This window comes from Podarcis bocagei (assembly GCF_964188305.1).
Source record: "Podarcis bocagei genome assembly, chromosome: 3".
NCBI classification, from domain to species: Eukaryota; Metazoa; Chordata; class Lepidosauria; order Squamata; family Lacertidae; genus Podarcis; species Podarcis bocagei.
The window spans coordinates 109,224,517-109,244,790 of NC_138127.1; the positions used below are offsets into that span (position 1 = coordinate 109,224,517).

The 20,274-nt window shown below is 48.4% G+C and overlaps 1 protein-coding gene across 1 annotated transcript in view; it reads right to left on the bottom strand.

The window, feature by feature from the left end:
* The window catches only part of EPHX2 (epoxide hydrolase 2), a 91,719-nt gene that overhangs the window by 19,243 nt on the left and 52,202 nt on the right, over positions 1 to 20,274 (bottom strand). The window contains exons 11-12 of the mRNA XM_081188726.1: positions 9,820 to 9,905; positions 8,008 to 8,119 (exon numbers count right to left, since the gene is read on the bottom strand). Coding sequence (XP_081044852.1) covers positions 8,008 to 8,119; positions 9,820 to 9,905 — 198 coding nt within the window. The remainder of the gene's footprint in view (positions 1 to 8,007; positions 8,120 to 9,819; positions 9,906 to 20,274) is intronic.

Here is a 20,274-nt window from a genome sequence, read left to right on the forward strand (position 1 = left end):
GGAAGAACCCCCCCCGTTAGCTAAGAGGGCCCCGTCACTTAGTTGAAGCTCTCGCAACCTGGCTCATTCTTTTGGGATGCTGCTGAGGTCAATCCAGTGGCCAGAGAAGGCCATCATTTTGCAAAGAAACTTGTCTGACTACTGCAGCAACCTCTTCCTCTCTTATGTTCTAACCCTCAGTGGGCACAGGCCTCCTAGAAGGGACTCAGGGATTCAGCCCCCCCCCAACCCACAACAATATCTGCCGTATTTCTTGGTGTATAAGACGCTCCCGTGTATAAGACGACCCCTGTTTTTTTGAGCCCAAAATTAAGAAATAAATACTTTAAACATCAAGCAGAACAACTTTACTGATATGTTTAGTATCATAATTACAGTAGGTAATTTCTTTTATTCATTGGTCTGGTCAGCATTATTATAATACGCAGTATAAGAACTGGAACGGCGTTGGCACAGAGCCGGTCAGCTGAGCTGGAACGAAAGCATGTCCTCGACGACCGGGAACTGTTTAGCGCTGCAATGCAAGAATCATTGTTGTTGTTGTTTAGTCGTTTAGTTGTGTCCGACTCTTCGTGACCCCCTAGACCAGAGCATGCCAGGCATTCCTGTCTTCCACTGCCTCCCGCAGTTTGGTCAGACTCATGTTTGTAGCTTCGAGAACACTGTCCCACCATCTCGTCCTCTGTCGTCCCCTTCTCCTTGTGCCCTCCATCTTTCCCAACATCAGGGTCTTTTCCAGGGAGTCTTCTCTTCTCATGAGGTGGCCAAAGTCTTGGAGCCTCAGCTCCACGATCTGTCCTTCCAGTGAGCACTCAGGGCTGATTTCCTTCAGAATGGAGAGGTTTGATCTTCTTGCAGTCCATGGGACTCTCAAGAGTCTCCTCCAGCACCAGAATTCAAAAGCATCCATTCTTCCATCCATGGCGGCATCTGCTCAGCCTCTACTGCCCGAAGGAGAGATGCCTCTGAATCCCAGTTGCTAGAAACCGCTGGAGGGGAGAAGGTCTTCGTGCTCAAATCCTGCTTCTTGTAAGTTTCCCATGGAGTCATCTGGGTGGACACTGTGAGAACAGGATGCAGGAATAAATGGACCACTGGCGTGATGCAGCAGGCTCTTTTTATAGTCTTAGGCTCAGTTGCCACCCCTGGGCTCTCAGACCCCCAGTCTCCAGAGATCGAGCAGCCCTGCAAAGGCCTGCAAATTCTGCCCCTGTGCTTCTTTGAGTGTGCTGTTCAAAACAGACTGCGCTCCTGCCCCAGAGACCTCAGACTGAACCAACAGCAGCATTCTGTGCAAGACAGCTTGCTGAAAATCCAGGTATTTTACATTCAGAGTGTTCCCTTTATCTACCGAACATGTTAAAGAAAGGATTAAAGTCGGTTTAATGCACTTTGCTTTTAAAGAACTGGTTAACGACAACACTGAAAGAAAAAAAGGGGGGGACACACACAAAGCACCCTCCTGACATTTGAGATAACCAGGAAATCAATAAAAGTCAGATGGTGCCAGCAGCAGATTTTATAGCCCCTCATCACTCTGGGTTGACAGCGCCAGTCGGCTCCAATTTCCAATTGCCTGAATTGCGGCTGGATTGTCATCCACTCTCTGTTCTCGGTGAATGATGGGTTCTTTCCTTGCAAAGCTAAATTGGATTACTGCTGTAGACTAGCCCAGCTGTGATTCAGAGCCCAGCCTCAGCACTAATTCTTCCCAACCCCACAAGCCAAACTGCTGATGAGGTGGGATTGCTGGCCATATAGAGCTTGGATGGGCACCGGGGAGCAGGAAAGAATTCTTCAAGGCCAGATCTGCTTCTTGAGACGCACACTTGCCAGCCCAGGAGATTTTTCCTCCCTTTGATGCTGGCCAGATGAGCCAAGATTACTTGCCCCACTGCAGGCACGGTGGGGAGCAAAACTGTGCGAAAGGAGCCCTGCTTTTATTAGGGTGAAGGGGGTCCATCCAGTCCATTCTTGCATTATATTTATTGTTTATGACTAATTTTGCTAGGTTTGTAAATGTGTGGGGTTTTTTTCCATGTTGTAACCTGCCTCGAGGATGGTTTTAACTATAGAAATGTGGCATACAGATAAAATTATGTATGTCTTTTTTTCTACTTTGGCGATCACTTGTAGCCGAGTAAGATTGTCTCCCATGAATACAGTTTTAACAGTGGGTCTGTAAGTGACTGTGGAGGCCAATTCTGGATCCACACGTCCTTCCACAGTGGGGATGTAGGTTTCTGGGTGGGAGTTGATCATGATGAGGGTTCGTCAAATGTGCCTTCCTCTTAGCACGTTTCTCCCTTTCGTTGTGAGTTTGTGTTTCTTCAAAGTTAATGACACCTTTGGTAGAAGGTATTCTCCAATTGGAGAGCTCACAGGCCAGTGTTTCCCAGTTGTTGGTATTTATACAACATTTTTAAAGATTTGTCTTGAGAGAGTCTTTAAACCTCTTTTGCTGTCCACCAGTATGTCGCTTTCCATTCTTAAGGTAGGAATAGAGCCATTGCTTTGGAAGTTGATAATCAGGCATCCAAACAACATGACCAGTCCAATGAAACTGATGTTGAAGAATCATTGCTTTGACACTGGTGATCTTTGCTTCTTCTAGTACCAGACTCCCTGGTCCTGAATAGGGTAACTGTGCTCCTGAAGGACCAGGTGCGCAGCCTGGGAGTCATTTTGGACTCACAGCTGTCCATGGAGGCGCAGGTCAATTCTGTATCCAGGGCAGCTCTCTACCAACTCCATCTGGTACGCAGGCTGAGACCCTACCTGCCCACGGACTGTCTCGCCAGAGTGGTGCATGCTCTAGTTATCTCCCGCTTGGACTACTGCAATGCGCTCTACGTGGGGCAACCTTTGAAGGTGACCCGGAAACTACAATTAATCCAGAATGCGGCAGCTAGACTGGTGACTGGGGGCGGCCGCCGAGACCACATAACACCGGTCTTGAAAGACCTACATTGGCTCCCAGTACGTTTCTGAGCACAATTCAAAGTGCTGGTGTTGATCCTTAAAGCCCTAAACGGCCTTGGTCCAGTATACCTGAAGGAGCGTCTCCACCCTCATCGTTCTGCCCGGACGCTGAGGTCCAGCGCCGAGGGCCTTCTGGCGGTTCCCTTATTGCGAGAAGCAAAGCTACAGGGAACCAGGCAGAGGGCCTTCTCGGTAGTGGCGCCCTGCCTGTGGAATGCCCTCGCATCAGATGTCAAAGCGATGAATAACTACCTGACATTTAGAAGACATCTTAAGGCAGCCCTGTTCAGGGAAGCTTTTAATCTGTGATATTTTACTGTATTTTTTGTTTCTATGGAAGCCGCCCAGAGTGGCTGGGGAAACCCAGCCAGATGGGCGGGGTACAAATAATAAATTATTATTATTATTATTATTATTATTATTATTATTATTATTATACACTGCCATTAGTTTGCCTGCCTTCCCAAGTGATGTGTAAAATTTTTTGAGGACACCGCTGATAGAATCTTTTGAGGAGTTGGAGATGGCATTTATAAGTGGTCCATGTTTCACAAGCGTACAGTAAAGTTGGTAGTACAATAGCTTTGTAAACAAGCATTTTGGGTTCCCTGTGAATGTCCTGGTTCTCAAATGCTCTGTGCTTCAATTGGGAGAAAGCGGCACTCACAGAGCTCAGGCGATGCTGGATTTCGGCATCAATGCTGGCCCTTGTGGAAAGATGGGTCTAGGCAGGAAAAATGATCAACAATTTCCAACGTTACACCATTAAGTTGGATTTGTGGCACTGCGGAGGAGTTGTTTGGTGCTTGTTGGTGCAGCACTTTGGTTTCTTGGATATTGAGTGACAGGTCGATTATATATGTACATATCTAGCTGGACACTATGGGGAAGAAGACGGTGAACCAGGCAGGATTTTTCTCCAGTACCCCTAATCCAGAGCAAGCGGCAATATTTATTATTATTGATGTTGTGGATTTGAGGGGGGGGTGTCAATCTGGATGATGCCCTGAGTCCCTTCCCATTCTTGGGGTCCTACACCCTGGGCGTGGTGGCATCTAAGAGAGGAGGTTGTTTCTCAGACAAGCTTCTTCGTAGCTGGCTGCTTGAGTCTCCTCGTCAGCATCCCGAAAGAATGAACTAGGTGGAAAGAGCTATCACAAAGAGATGGGGCCCTCCAGGCAAATTGGGGGGGGGGGGCTTTCCAACATCCCGCTTACTTAGCTTTGAGGTGAGAGCCTAAGTTTTGGGGTGTGAGCTGATCTGGAAGCAGACTGGAAGCTGAGACACAGAAAGCTGCTTGCTCTGCACTGAGACCAAAGCTGTTGCTATAGGAAAAGGAATGGCTTCTCTATTTTGGCTTTGTTGTTGTTGTTGAGTCATTTAGTCGTGTCCGACTCTTCATGACCCCATGGACCACAGCACGCCAGGCACTCCTGTCTTCCACTGCCTCCTGCAGTTTGGTCAAACTCATGCTGGTAGCTTCAAGAACACTGTCCCACCATCTTCTCCTTGCGCCCTCCATCTTTCCCAACATCAGGGTCCTTTCCAGGGAGTCTTCTCTTCTCACGAGGTGGCCAAAGTCTTGGAGCCTCAGCTTCAGGATCTGTCCTTCCAGTGAGCCCTCAGGGCTGATTTCCTTCAGAATGGAGAGGTTTGATCTTCTTGCAGTCCATGGGACTCTCAAGAGTCTCCTCCAGCACCAGAATTCAAAAGCATCCATTCTTGGGCGATCAGCCTTCTTTATGGTCCAGCTCTCACTTCCATACATCACTACTGGGAAATTCATAACTATAACTATACGGACCTTACTTTTTCCTGTTAGGAGGTAGCAAAGTGGGTGAAAGGAGAAACAAACCAGAAGCAGAAGTTGGGGAAAGCCTAGGAGGGGAGGGAGGAAGGAATACATAGTAAATGTTAAGAATTTGAGATGTATGTAATGAATGAAAAAGAAAAATGCTTCCCACGGACGCAAACTTTCCTAAGGGTGCAAAACTGAGCGCGCATGCATGAACACACACACACAAAATCAGTGCAAAGCGTTAGGGAAGAGGACAATTTGGGGGAGGAGAAGAGCATTTGCATAATAAACGCCAGCTAAAACAACCCCGGAAAGCAATAACCTTGAGCGGCAATTGGGCAGTTTCAATAATTCATCCCTTTAATCAAAACTGCGAGCGAAGCAGGGCGACGACAAGGAAATGCACTTTGGGCGCTTAGAAATCACTTCCAGCTGGGTTGCCTCCCTCACCCTGCCTCCAAACACACACACAGAGGAGAGGAGAGAAGGCAGAGGCTGAACTCGGTCCAATGTGAAGAAAAGCTTAGGACCTCTTCTCCCCACTCAGTGAAGCTTTTCCCCAGAAGCTGCCAGGACGGGCTCAGCCCTTCCAACCAGAATCAGGGCCGGCTGCTTCATGCTGGCGAGGGCAAAACTGCAGCTCGCCACAGATGTGAGAAATAGATCTTTTCTGGCAAGGGAATAGTTTATCGCAGCGGGTTCTGAGGCCAAAACAAATCTCTCGCTCCAGAGCCAACACAAAACCAAAACCTCACATAAAGAAGAAAAGCCGAAGGTTGCAAAACAGGATGCCTAGTGGTCAGAGGGCCGATTGAGGGTGGGAGGGAAGCAGTTCAGTAGGGAGAGCACATGCTGGCAGGGGCTGATGGGAATTGTAGTCCAAATCATTTTGGGGGGAGGGGCACCAGCTTTGCAAAGGCTGCTCTACAGAGCGCCTTCTCTCTCTCAAATTCACTTCCAGCCTTGCTAATACAAGGACTATGAATTTTCCCTTTATTCCTCTTCTCAGCCTTAAAAATGGATTTGGAGTTCTGGGTCGTGCTAGGAAGACTATCTTGGTTTCTGAGAGATCATCTCACTCCCTTAGATACCCAGTGGGGGGCCTGCTGCAGAAACCATCCTATCAGAAGGTCCATTCCAAGTAATAATAATAATAATAAAAAATAATAAATTTTATTTATATCCTGCCCTCCCCAGCCAAAGCCGGGCTCAGGGCGGCTAACAACAATAAAATAGTACAAGATTATAAAATCATTTCATTATAAAATTAATTCAAATCAAATTCAATGCAGGATTTGGGCTCTTAGTGCTAGTGGCATTAAAACTTTGGAACTCCCTCCCCTTGAATATTAGACGGGAGCTGCTATCTGAGGTCCCTCCCTTTGCTTCCGTGTCCCAGCATGCCTCTGGGGATGCAACATCACATCACGCGGAAAAGACTGAATGGAGGGCATTCAGGAGGTTATATTTTCTGAGAATCCTCCGGAAAAACAATCTTTCAAAGGACCTGTTGATGGCGTTTTACCATTATACTGTTGAGAGTGTATTAACTTATGGTCTGTGTGTGTGGTTTGGGAGCTGCATGGACAGGGAAAAAACAATGCTGTCCAGGGTTGTAAAGACTGCGGAGAGAATAATTGGGTGCACTCTTCCCACCTTGGATCAAATCTACGCTTCCAGGTGCCATAAGAAAGCTGCAGAGATAGTGCAGGATAGTGCGCACCCCGGAAATAATCTCTTTCAGCTTCTGCCTTCTGGAAGAAGGTACAGGGTTATAAAGACTAGGACTAGACACCTGAGAAACAGTTTCTATCCAAATGCGATTTTGGTTTTAAACGCAGTGTAAGGAGTCTCTATGGGAGTATATTGTATTTAATTATGGGGTATCAGAGATTTAGGGGGCTAACCAGGCTGGGATAGCTGGGATAGCAGGGTTGTTGGATTTTGAATGTCTTGATGTAGATTTTTTTCAATTTCATTGTTCTGTATGGGACAATGACAATAAAGATTATCATATCGTAACGTATTCTTGCAGGCCTGAAACAATCTGCAGACAAAAAACTCATCCCTAAGACTATTCATAAGCAATCAACTCATGGCAGGGCACAAGAAAAGCGTGATAAAACTCCCAAGATCAAAGGTGACAAAACAAATGGCCAACACGGAACCAAGAGCTACATTTTGGGCTTGCACAAGAGTTTTGCTTCCTTTGAACCACTGCATCGCCCTGAGCACACTAAATGCAGGAAACTGGCAGCAGCTGAAGCCCAAACTGTCTGTGCTCCATATCTTCCAGGGTGGAAAGGAGGAATCAATCGACACTCTGGCTCTCGGGTTTGAGCTGGGAGTCTTGCAGCCTAAAAGAGGTGCCAGAGAGGAGTCTATCCACTTTGCTTTTCTGTAGACTTTTTAGGTCAGCGTAGGTTGGGCTTAGGATGTAATAGAACCACAGAATTGTAGAGCCGGAATATGCAGTTGGCCCATAAGGGAATCAAACCTGGGACCTTGGCATTATCAGCAGCACGTTCCAACCAACTGAGATATCCGAAAATCACGGGTTTGGATGGCACGCTAAGCCAAACCTGAGTTAGTGGCTGACCTGAACTGACCTTACAGGCCTGGAGTGGAGCAGAGCGGCTGCAAACTCCTCCTCCTCGAGAGCCAACACAATTGCAGTGTCACACTAAACCATGGTTTAGTGAACAGCAGAAAATGAACAGCAAACTATGGTTTAGTGAACAGCAGAAAATGAACACCAAACCATGGCTTAGTGAACAGCAGAAAATGAATACCAAACCATGGTTTAGCGAACAGAAGAAAATGAACACCAAACCATGGTTTAGCGTGTAGCACGATGTGTGAATGGAGCCTCTGCCTGCTCAGGTCTCAGAGCCCTCTTCGGGTAGGAATGGATAGGAGTGCAACCTCAGCTCCTGTGATTTGTCTGTGCAGCGAAGCTTCTAGATTGGACTGGCCTTCTGCCCTCGTGTGGTCCGCTACAGACCAGGATCCTCTGTATGGTCGAGTTAAGGGTCCAGTTCCAAAGATGAACAGCAGACGATTTGGATTAAAAACGGAATACCTACCCCAAGTCTAGATTCTGGCACAGTCTCAGCTGGACACCAACACAGTACACGTCACCAACTTCCATACTCTTACACTTCCTTGCAGGGGGTTGGACTAGATGACCCTTTTCAACTCTACAATCTTGACCCTATGATACTCACTGGCTCCTGGAAGTAGAGTTGATAATCAAAGACAGGTATGGATTCAATCCTTTTCATTACATCCACTGCGGGATCTGAAGGCTTGTAGGGAGTATTCAGTCCAGCCACTGCCCTGAAACATCGCAGCAAGAAGCCAGAGGGCAGTGTTAGTCTGTGGCTGCAAAAAGCCACAGTCTTCCGGCATCTTAAACATTTTAAATAAATTTAGTTACGAGTGAGACAGATCACTGCTCTGGCCAAGAAATCCTGCTCTTGATTTTGAACACAAAGCATCAAGGATTGGTCACAAGCATAACAAGTCAAACTACAAATAACCCAGAATGCGGCTGCCAGACTGGTGACTGGGAGCGGCCGCCGAGACCATATAACACCAGTCTTGAAAGACCAACAGTGGCTCCCAGTACATTTCTGAGCACAATTCAAAGTGTTGGTGCTGACCTTGAAACCCCTAAATGGCCTAGGCCCAGTAGACCTGAAGGAGCGTCTCCATCCCCATCATTCAGCCCGGACACTGAGGTCCAGCGCCGAGGGCCTTCTGGTGGTTCCCTCCCTGCGAGAAGTGAGGTTACAGGGAACCAGGCAAAGGGCCTTCTCAGTGGTGGCACCCACCCTGTGGAATGCCCTCCCACCAGATGTCAAGGAAATAAACAACTACCTGGCTTTTTTAGAAGACATCTGAAGGCAGCCCTGTATCGGGAAGTTTTTAATGTTTGATGTTTTATTGTGCTTTTAATTCTGTTGGGAGCCGCCCAGAGAGGCCAGGTTGCCCTACTTTACATGTTTATTCTGAGCAAAGAACAGAGGTTTGCACATAGCACCCTGGGAATCATTTGCTAACACCACTGCCCAGGTAAGTTCAAGATACTAATGCTGTTTTTGTTAGGAACCCTGGGTGTGCTGGACCCGGGGGTTAACCCGAGCAACGTGGTCCAGTTCCAGTCCTGAATCCAAGGATTCCATGAGGAGTCAGTCCAACAGGGCCAAGGCAGGAAACCAGGCTAGGTCAGGCACAGGGTAACAGGCAGGTTCCAGCAAGCAGCAATGTTGCTCCCGCAACCTGGGGCAGGGTCCGACAGACTTTAATCTCTATCGGGGTAACGGCCGGTCCTGATTCCCTGGCGACTCACCTCCCTGTCTCGCCCAAAGGCAAGCACTCCTTCCTGACAGTACTCAGGTCTCTCCTTCTCTCAGACCTGAGTCTCTGCAGCTCGGGAGACATCAGTGGCTTACTAGACCCAGAGGCCGCCTCAGCCTCCCCTGACCCAACTGGCAGTGGAGCAGCTATAAGCGATGGCCCAGCTGGAGGCAACGAGGGAATCCCCGCATCTGGAGCCAGGGCAGGCTCAGGCCCCTGACTCGGCCCAGGTGGTGCTTGTTGCAGGGGAACCTGTGCAGACTGGGACTCTTCAGGATCAGGCCCCAGACTTGGTTCAGATGCCGCCTGAGGCAGAGGATCTGGTGTGGAGCGAGACTCCTCCGGTCCCGAGTCTGAGTCTGAGTCCCAGGCCATCACACACAGGAAGTTTCCTCACCCCAGTTGTCCATCAAGCTCAGTACTGTCCACATGGACCAGCAGCAGCTGTCCAGGATTCTAGGCAGGAGTCTTCCAGCCCTACATGGAAGTGCCATTGGGGACCGAACCCAAGACCTTCTGCTTGCAAGGCAGAGGCTTCCCTGCTAAGCTACGGCCCTTACCTGACTTGTTTTTTTTGGGGTCTTAAGATGTGTGCATGGTGGAGGTTGAGAGGAACCGCAAAATATGTTAATTTCCCTTAGAATTAAAAATGCTGCACAAATGCTAATTCAACTCACCTGACTCGCTCTGGGTAAAGGAGAGCCATGTGCCACACCGTGACACCGCCCCAGTCGTGGCCGATGAAGGTAGCTTGGGCGATGCCCTGAAGGAGAACGGAAAAAGCAGTGAGCTGATGGAGGGTTCGGAAGCTCCCCTTCCCAAAAGCGCAAGGCATGTTTCCTGCTCTGCTGCACTTCAAGCAGCGAGGTGCAACTTAACGGAAGGTGCTTTATATATGGAATATTCTCATTTTGTTTGGGGTTTCCCTGTATACATAAGCCCATTCTGCTCTGCTCCTTTATGTGATGTTTTGGGGCTACTTCCAACCTCGGCTCAATGCACGCAATCACATGTCATTTGGACGCACTTAATCTCGGAATTTTACGGCTCCATGATTACTGCAGATGGTGACAGCAGTCACGAAATTAAAAGATGCCTGCTTCTTGGGAGAAAAGCAATGATAAACCTAGACAGCATCTTAAAAAGCAGAGACATCACCTTACCAACATAGGTCCATATAGTTAAAGCTATGGTTTTCCCAGTAGTGACGTATGGAAATGAGAGATGGACCATAAAGAAGGCTGATCGCCGAAGAATTGATGCTTTTGAATTCTGGTGCTGGAGGAGACTCTTGAGAGTCCCATGGACTGCAAGAAGGTCAAACCTCTCCATTCTGAAGGATATCAGCCCTGAGTGCTCACTGGAAGGACAGATCCTGAAGCTAAGGCTCCAAGACTCTGGCCATAGGGAGAAGGGGACAACAGAGGACGAGATGGTTGGACAGTGTTCTCGAAGCTACCAGCATAAGTTTGACCAAGCTGTGGGAGGCAGTGGAAGACAGGAGTGCCTGGTGTGCTCTGGTCCATGGGGTCACAAAGAGTTGGACACGACTAAGCAACAACAACAATAATCTTGGAATTGCCTGTGGTGTGGCAGCACAATTATCTTTTGCGAAAGGAAAGGCTCACGAGTCTTGGGCACAGATTAAAAACAGTTCATCATCACCTGGTAAAGCTGTTTCTGGACTGCACCACTTCAGGCGGGGAAGTGCGGGCCTGAATCTGAATGGAAAAGCTCCCTTAAACACTGAAAATTAAGCTCAGAGCATAGAACAAGGGTGGGTGGATTTATCAGTTTCAGTTTCTCATTTTTCCAGTCTTAAGAGCAGTTCTCCACATTTCTGCATCAGTTTGTGAATGTGTTTTGTTTTTAAGTGCTCGTGAAAGTTCATGCTAATATGCACATCTTGCTATGCAGTTTTGCCTGTTGTACAGATTTTTGCAAGGTATTTCCCTATTGCATTGCATTTTTCTATATTACTTTCACTAATATGCATGTGAATGCACACTATACGTATTTTCTATACACATTACTGGCACTGGAGAATTGAATCGCAAAATTCGGAGAAGCGCAAATTTTGCAAGATGGCTATGTTTCAGTTATTGTTTAAATTTGTATATACCGTCCTATTTGTATATTGTATATATCGGTCTCAGGTCAGTTCACACAGGTTATTTCATTAAGTGTGAATTACTTAAGCTCACCTTTGAATGCAAACTGGATCAAATCTCCCCCCAATCCCTTGACTGGAATGTTTCTCTTGGACAACTATGTTGTGTCTGACTCTTTGTGACCCCATGGACCAGAGCATGCCAGGCCCTCCTGTCCTCCACTGCCTCCCGCAGTTTGGTCAAACTCATGTTCGTAGCTTCGAGAACACTGTCCCACCATCTCGTCCTCTGTCGTCCCCTTCTCCTTGCGCCCTCCATCTTTCCCAACATCAGGGTCTTTTCCAGGGAGCCTTCTCTTCTCCTGAGGTGGCCAAAGTCTTGGAGCCTCAGCTTCAGGATCTGTCCTTCCAGTGAGCACTCAGGGCTGATTTCCTTCAGAATGGAGAGGTTTGATCTTCTTGCAGTCCATGGGACTCTCAAGAGACTCCTCCAGCACCATAATTCAAAAGCATCAATTCTCCTTCTTTATGGTCCAGCTCTCACTTCCATTCATCACTACTGGGAAAACCATAGCTTTAACTATACAGACCTTTGTTGGCATTGGACAACTATGTGCCATGATAATGTCTTTTATTTATAGTACAAGACAGCATTCAGTCCTTGAGCCCCCACCCCCTGCCCCAAAGTTTGTCGTGGCACAGTCCAAGAGTCTACCAGCATATGACGAGCCCTTTTGCTTAGACCAGCCCACTACGGAAGAAGGAAGGGGAGATACCCCTAAGGAGTGCTCAGTCCTGTAAAGCATGGCTTCCAGTAAAACAAACTCTGCCCTGGGTTGAGGCTCCAGACCAGTTTGTCTTTTTACACTGGCCCAGAGCCAGGCCAACTCAGAGGGGATGCCTTGCCAAATTATCTTGAAAAGGAGTGGGGCGAGGGGAAAAAAAAAGCTAAACTCCAAATTTCAAGCATCCAAGCCCTCTCTTAACTTGAAAGGGCCTTTCTGGCTTTTAAGAGCCATCTGTTTGCTCAAGATACGGCTTCATTCGAGACACAGCTTGCATCCACCAACCCTTTTCCTCGCTTATTCCGAAAGCCCGTGGAAAGGAGACTCACCTTGCTTGCTCTTTGAGTCCTAAATTAGCCCTGGCAAGAGGCAAGCTCCTTTGGAGTAGGTTGGCTCAGCCTCAGCGGCTGCCCAAAGAAGCCCCCACCATCTGCAAAGGGGTGCGTCTTTCATGGAAACAGCCCTTTCTCCCTCACCCCAGATCTGATCCCAAACAGAGCCTGCCAAAACCTGCCTTGCCAATCTACGTTTTTCAAGCCCTCGGGAGTGGGGTGACTGTGCTTTTCAACATTTTCTTAGATGACCTGGAGTCAGGGTGGTGTTCAGGTTTGCCGGTGCTACAAAATCGTTCGGGGCGACAGAAAGGGATTGCGAGGAACTCTGAAAGGCTGCCTCTGAACTGGGCAATAAAATGGCAAGTGTGGTTCTGTGTAAGCAAGTGTAAAGTGTTGCAAAGTGGGGCAAAAAATAAATATTAACTTCACATGTACATTAATGGAGTCATAACTGGTAGCAACTCACAAGGAAAGAAACCTTGGGACTGCAGTGAATAACTTTTTGAAGATGTTGGCCCAGGGCTCTTCCTTATTATTCACGTTTTATCCTGTATTTTAAGCTGTTTTTTGTTGCATCAATTAAGTGTTTTAAATTTGTTGTTAGCTGCCCTGAGACCAGTTTTCTAAACCGGGAAGGGTGGGGTATAAATAAAAAATTATGATGATGATGATTATTCTTTGTTCTGATGCTGGCAGTTCCTTCTCCGTACTTAGGTAGTTGCCAAGGTAGCTAATCCGGCATAGAATCAAAGGTGGTTGCTTTATCCTGGGCCAGACTATTTGGCCACCTACCCTAGCATTGTCTATTTCCACCTTCCCTAGCCTGAAGTTCTCCAAAAGCTTGGGACTGCAAATCCCATCAGCCCTGGCAAGCAAGGACAATGGTTAGGGATGATGGGAGTTGTAGTCCAAGACATGGGGTGAGGGGTAGGGCGATGCAAGCTGGTCTACTCTGACTGGTAGCCATTCTCCAAAGGCTTGAAGAAGAAGAAGAAGAAGAAGAAGAAGAAGAAGAAGAAGAAGAAGAGGAGGAGTTTGGATTTGATATCCCGCTTTATCACTCCCCTTCAGGAGTCTCAAAGCGGCTCACATTCTCCTTTCCCTTCCTCCCCCACAACAAACACTCTGTGAGGTGAGTGGGGCTGAGAGACTTCAAAGAAGTGTGACTGGCCCAAGGTCACCCAGCAGCTGCATGTGGAGAAGCGGGGAAGCGAACCCGGTTCACCAGATTATGAGTCCACCACTCTTAACCACTACACCACACTGGCTCTCTTGAACAGAGGGAAGCTCCCTCCCCACCGGCAACCATCTACTTGCTACTTTTCAAAAAACAGGAGATGCTTAAGGCTGAACCTTCTGCACAAAAAGCATATGGGCTGCCACCAACTTACAGAGCCTCCCTTGATCGTTCAAGTCCTGGTTCTCTTCCCATTGAAGCAGCAAGCAACGTTTTAGCAAGCAGACATTTGAATGACACAGTGAGATAAACCAGACACGCGATCGGCTTTGCCTTTATAAATGCATGCCTTTGACTGAAGCAAAAAAAAAGGATCCCTGGACGGTTAAGTGCAGTCAAAGGCGACTATGGGGTTGCGGCGCTCATCTTGCTTCAGGCCGAGGGAGACACTGTTTGTCCACAGACAGCTTCTGGGTCATGTGGCCAGCAGGACTAAACCGCAAACAAGAGCAGCGCACGGAAACACCGTTTACCTTACTGCCGGAGCGGTACCTATTTATCTACTTGCATTTTGATGTGCTTTTGAACTGCTAGGTTGGCAGGAGCAGGGACTGGGCAACGGGAGCTCACCCAGTCACGGGGATTCAAACCGCTGACCTTCTGATCAGCAAGCCCTAGGCTCTGTTGTTTAGACCACAGTGCCACCCGTGTCCCAGCTATCATCCTAGATGGCTTTAGAAGAGTGACGGAAACCAGATTGCACGGAAACACTGTTTACCTTCCTGCTGCAGTGGTACCTATCTATCTACTTGCACTGGTGTGCTTTCAAACAGGAGCTCACCCCATTGTGGGGATTCGAACTGCCAACCTTCTGATTGGCAAGTCCTACGCTCTGTGGGCGTGTGAGCATGTGTTCCTTATAAGTTAAGGAACCACATTAATCCAACCTGCGCTGGATTAGCAACTGATAGTTCGGAAGAGAGACAAACGCCTAGGAGCTGACAAACAGTTGGTGCCTGACACCCTGCACCCTTTGGGCCCTGGGGAGCTTGAGATACAACTCTGCACAAGGACACACACACACAACCCTTCACACATGCACGTCAGCTGTAGGATAGGCGTCCAGCGCATCCCCCAGCAAAGAACAACGGAAGGAGCAAAGGGTCCCCTGTTCTGTCATTCCAGCAGCTTCTATCAGCCTGCTTTGGGTTCTCAGCCTCTCCCTGCGAGCCAAGGCTCTCTGCTTCTGCATCATCAGCAGCCGCTGTCCCAGCCTGGCATGGCAAATTCCGTTTGATTGAGCAGGCTCTTTTGCTCAGGCTCCTGCACGAGCCGCACAGGCAGCTGGTTAATGAGATGGCAGCGGCTTCTGCTGCAGCAGCAGAAAAAGGAAGGAAAATCAAGGCTTGTTGGGGGAAGCAGCAGCAGCACAGAGGTCTGGCCTGGAAGATGGAGGGTTTGCGCAACCACAGGCCAGGAACAAGGGCAACCGTAGTAATAATCACAGGAGCAATGCCTTAAAGTACTGTATTTTTCGCTTCATAGGGTGCACCGGACCATAGGGCGCACCTAGGTGTTTTTTTGGGGGGGGGGGAATAAAGAAAAAAAAATGGTTTCCCCCGCCCCAGCCCCACAGCTAAAAACGAAGCCAAGACAGCGAGTGGGATCCATCCCGCTGGCTGCCTTGGCTTCCTCTTTAGCCACGCACAACCTCTCCAGCCGGGAGAGGCTGCGCGTGGCTTTGGCAGAAGCCAAGACAGCAAGCGGGATGGATCCCACTCGCTGTCTTGGCTTCGTTTTTAGCTGTGGGGCTGGGGCGGGGGAAACCCGAGCTTCCCCCGACCCCAGTCCCCAGAACGGGTCCGGGAGCGGCGGCGAGGTTGTATGCAACCTTGCCTTCGCTCCCGGAGCTTGCTGCTATCCGCAAGCCTTGGGAGCCCGGCGGGAACTCCCGCCAGGCTCCGAAGGCTTGCAGATAGCTGCCAGAAGCCCAGGGTGTGCAGCGCTGCGCTCCCTGGGCTTCGGGCTGCAGGCTGCTATTTGCAAGCCTTCTGAGCCTGGCGGGCACTCCCGCCGCACTCCGAAGGCTTGCGGATAGCTTCCTGAAGCCTGGAGAGCGAGAGGGGTCGGTGCGCACCGACCCCTCTCGCTCTCCAGGCTTCAGCGAAAGCCTGCATTCACTCCATAGGACGCACACACATTTCCCCTTCATTTTTGGAGGGGAAAAATACATCTTATAGAGCAAAAAATATGGTACTTGGCATTGTAGGGGAGGATATTAACAGACAGGATTGTAAATTTTTTTTATATGCAGCAATGGCAGCAAGAATATTATTGGCACAAAAATGGAAACAAGAAGAGTTACCAATGAAAGAGTGGCAAATGAAATTAATGGACTACGCAGAATTAGACGAAATGACAGGAAGGATTCGAAACCTGCGGGACCAGAGATTCTTAGAGGACTGGAGTAAATATTTGAACTATTTGAAAAGCAATTGTAATAAACAGATTACGCTAGTAGGACTGCAAGAAGTTTTGTAAGGAGGATTAGGTGAAATATTCCAAGGAAGGCTACGAAGAGAATTATGAGTTAAGGACAATTAAAAGTAGCAGAGAAATTAAGAAATGCAGATTAAGTGATAAAGAACAGAAAATCTTCAGAGGTAGTTGAAGGAAGTCTAAAATATTGTATAAGAATGTGTGTTAAATGACTGTTGGAAATTATATGTTAAAAAATTAATAAAAATGTATAAAAAAGAGAAATGCAAAGCACAGACACTTTGGGTGGTTTCGTTCTGCAGGGCTATTTCCACATGCCTAAGGGGACATTTCCATATGTGTTCTGATATGTTGCCTGCATGCAGCCCATTGCAAGCCCTCAAACCTGCCAATTTTTACACCCCGTCCTGAAAATTTGAACATCTCGAACCCCACTTTTCCAAATACTGCTCCCCCGGGAGATGGTACTACTGACTTTCTGGGAACCACTGATCCACACTGATGGGCACCGGGATTCAGGCCGTAGCGCTACTTGGAGATACCACAGGGGACTGAACCAGGGACGTTCTTCATGCAAGGAAGATGCTCCACCGTTGAGTCACAGTTCTCCCCCTTGTGTCAAAAGACTGGAGGGCACTGCGCCTTGTATGCTCCCTCCGCGCTCTGGAGGCTTCCCGTTGCTTTCGCTGAAGCTGGGAGAGCAAGACTCTCCTGGCTTCAGCAGAGAGGGAGAACTGCGCAGTGCCCCTTCAGCCAAGCGGGAGGAGAAATAGAAGGGGCTCCGTTTCTCCTGCCGCTTCGCTGAAGGGGCGCTGAGCAGAGAGGGGGGGATTTTTTCCCCCTTGTTCTCCCCCTCTAAAACAAGGTGCGTCCTATGGTCGGGCGCATCCTATAGAGCAAAAAATACGGTATTTTTAACACAAAGGTGGCCGGGGAGCAGGAGCCCCCCAGATCTACAAAACCTCAGCTAGCAGACTGATTGTCTGCAATGGTGGAGCTGACCCTGTGAAGAACAGTGGAAACTCAAATACCATTTTTTAAAAAATGGAATGTAAGAGACAATCTCCTTCTGGCATTTTGGTTTCAAAAACCTTTCATGAGGCTTCATACGCTGCCGCCGCCGCAGCTGAAAGGCGGTGTTAATTGGATTTCTCATGGGCTTCTGTAGTGTCACAGAAAAGGCTGAAATCTAAGCTCTCTTATCAGTCCGGGATCCTCTGCGCAGTGGCTTAGTCTCTGCATCAATTATGTGACCATTTCTCCATTTCAGACTCTGGCAGGCAAAAAACACCACTCACACACCCAGCACACACATACACAGAGGACCGTTTTTCTGCCACACGCCCCCCCCCCCATCTCCAGAGTCATGGATCTAAAGAATATTCAGATGGATGGAAAATTAACAAATTGGAAAAAGCCAAGTTCAGAGAATATGGGGCCAGCCGGGGCAGCCAACGCGGATTCTCTCCCCAGCGCAGAAGCTGCTGCGCACTCAAAGCTCTGCTTTCCCCATCACAAGAACAGAACAACAGCCCTGTTGGATCAAGGCAGTGGTCCATCTAGTCTAGCATCCTGTCCCGAGAATGGCCAGCCACATGCCTGTGGGAAATCTGCAAACAGGATGAGCACATGCTCCCATCCCGTGGCTTCCAAAAACTGGAGCCCTAATTGGCCTCAGTCCAGTATACCTGAAGGAGCGTCTCCACCCCCATCGTTCTCCCCGGACACTGAGGTCCAGCGCGGAGGGCCTTCTGGAGGTTCCCTCATTGCAAGAAGCAAAGCTACAGGGAACCAGGCAGAGGGCCTTCTCCATGGTGGCACCTGCCCTGTGGAACACCCTCCCATCAGATGTCAAAGAGATAAACAACTACAGTGGTGCCTCGCAAGACGAAATTAATCCGTTCCGCGAGTCTCTTCGTCTAGCGGTTTTTTCGTCTTGCGAAGCAACCCTAATAGCGGCTTAGCGGCTTAGCGCTATTAGCGGCTATTAAAGGCTTAGCGGCTAAAAGGCTATTAGCGGCTTAGAAAAAGGGGGGAGGGGGGAAAATCGCAAGACTCGCAAGACTTTTTCGTTTTGCGAAGCAAGCCCATAGGGAAATTCGTCTTGCGAAGCGCATCGAAAAATGGAAAACCCTTTCGTCTAGCGGGCTTTTCGTCTTGCGAGGCATTTGTCTTGCGGGGCACCACTGTACCTGATATTTAGAAGACATCTGAAGGGAGCCCTGTTTAGGGAAGTTTTTAATGTGTGACATTTTAATGTATTTTTAATCTTTGCTGGAAGACGCCCAGAGTGGCTGGGGAAACCCAGCCAGCTGGGCGGGGTGCAAATAATAAATTGTTGTTGTTGGTACATATCCAGAGGCATCAGTGGAAGAGATGAGCCCCATGAACTCTGGCCTACAGTGTGTAGGAAGATACAGTCATACCTCGGGTTACAGAAGTTTCAGGTTGCATTTTTTCAGGTTACGGACCCGCCAAAACCTGGAAGTACCAGAACGCGTTACTTCCGGGTTTCGGGGGTCGTGCATGCGCAAAACCGCTAAATCGCGCTTTGCACATGAGCGCCGAATCGCAACTTGTGCATGCGCAGGCGCACTGCTGCGGGTTGCTAATGTGCATCCCACATGGATCACGTTCGCAACCCAAGCGTCCACTGTACAGCAAAAGGCTACGTCTACTGTTGCAGAGAGTCAGCCAAAGGGTTATGTAAGAGGAAGAGGAGGAGGAGGAGGAGGAGGAGTTTGGATTTAATACCCCGCCTTTCACTCCCCTTCAGGAGTCTCAAAGCGGCTCACATTCTCCTTTCCCTTCCTCTCCCACAACAAACACTCTGTGAGGTGAGTGGGGCTGAGAGCTTCAAAAAAGTGTGACTGGCCCAAGGTCACCCAGCAGCTGCATGTGGAGGAGCGGGGAAGCGAACCCGGTTCACCAGATTACAAGTCTTCCACTCTTAACCACTACACCACACTGGCTTGCTGGGTCTGGCCAGTGGCCCATGTAGTCCAGAATCCTGTTCTCACAGTGGCCAACCAAGTTCCTTTGAAATAAGAATTTCAATTGGCAAGCCAGCCAGCCAGTTGCCAACATGTGCAAGGAATGTTTCAGTTTGCAGGGCAATGGTTTGAAAGCAATAGGCACACCAAGCAGGGTTCATAAATTTATTTCGGGATCGCCTCTCTCGTCATGGATTCTCTTATAACACCCTCAATGGGAAATCTGCAAACAGGACCTGAGCACAACATTCTCCCCTCCTGCCGTTTCTCGTTGGTGCCTCCAGGACATAGCCTGAACCTCTAATTTGAGGTTATTTTATGCTTCATTTAAATAATAGTAATAAACGCATGCAAACTCCCTGAAGAATCCATGTGTGTGCAAGGCTCCCCTCCACTCGCCCCAGGTCGGGTCCTACTGTTATAAACAGAGGTCTCTGCATCTGGGCAACACTCCAAACTGGGATTGCAGGAAGGAAGAATAAAGGTTTTGAAGTTTGATGCTGTGTTTTTATTATATTGGAAGCTGCCCAGAGTGACTGGGGCAACACAGGCAGATGGGCAGGGCATGAACAAAATTATGATGATGGCAATTAAGCTGCTCCAAGAAACTATCTGAAGAGAAGACAGAAGAATGTTTTTAGCATGTGTTTTGTGCTTTTATATAGTATTTTTTATGTTGTGGACGGCCCTGAGATTTGCAGATGAAGGGTGGCACACAAATATAAATAAATAACTAAATCAGTAAAATAAACAAGAATGCGAGTGGAGTTCTGGTTGCGATAGCTCTTGCTCTTACAGCCAAGGCTTCGAACGAGAGACCCCCGGGATGCATCACACAATATTAATTAAAAGCCACAAACGCATTTGCAAACAGCCGAGAGCTGCTCAGAAAAGGAGAGGGATTTGCTCTCCCAGCTCAGGGAGTTGAACAAACAAGCCACATTAATTAGCGGGCTAATTATTAGAAGACTAAAGAAAGATTTCTCTTATCTAATGTGTGCTATCTTAGGAAGCAAAGCAAGGAGAAACTCTTTTGACTGCCGTTTAGCTGCACAGACGACCTTTACAACGTCGAAAGGCAGCATATAAATGTTTTACACAAACTCGGCTTGGTGGGGGCAGAACCCACATATCCAAATATTTTCTTGCATCGTGCATCTCACAGGATGGGTAAGATTAAAACAAAGGAGGAGTTTACCAGGAGTGCATTGTTCTAGATTACTCCCCTCCCGG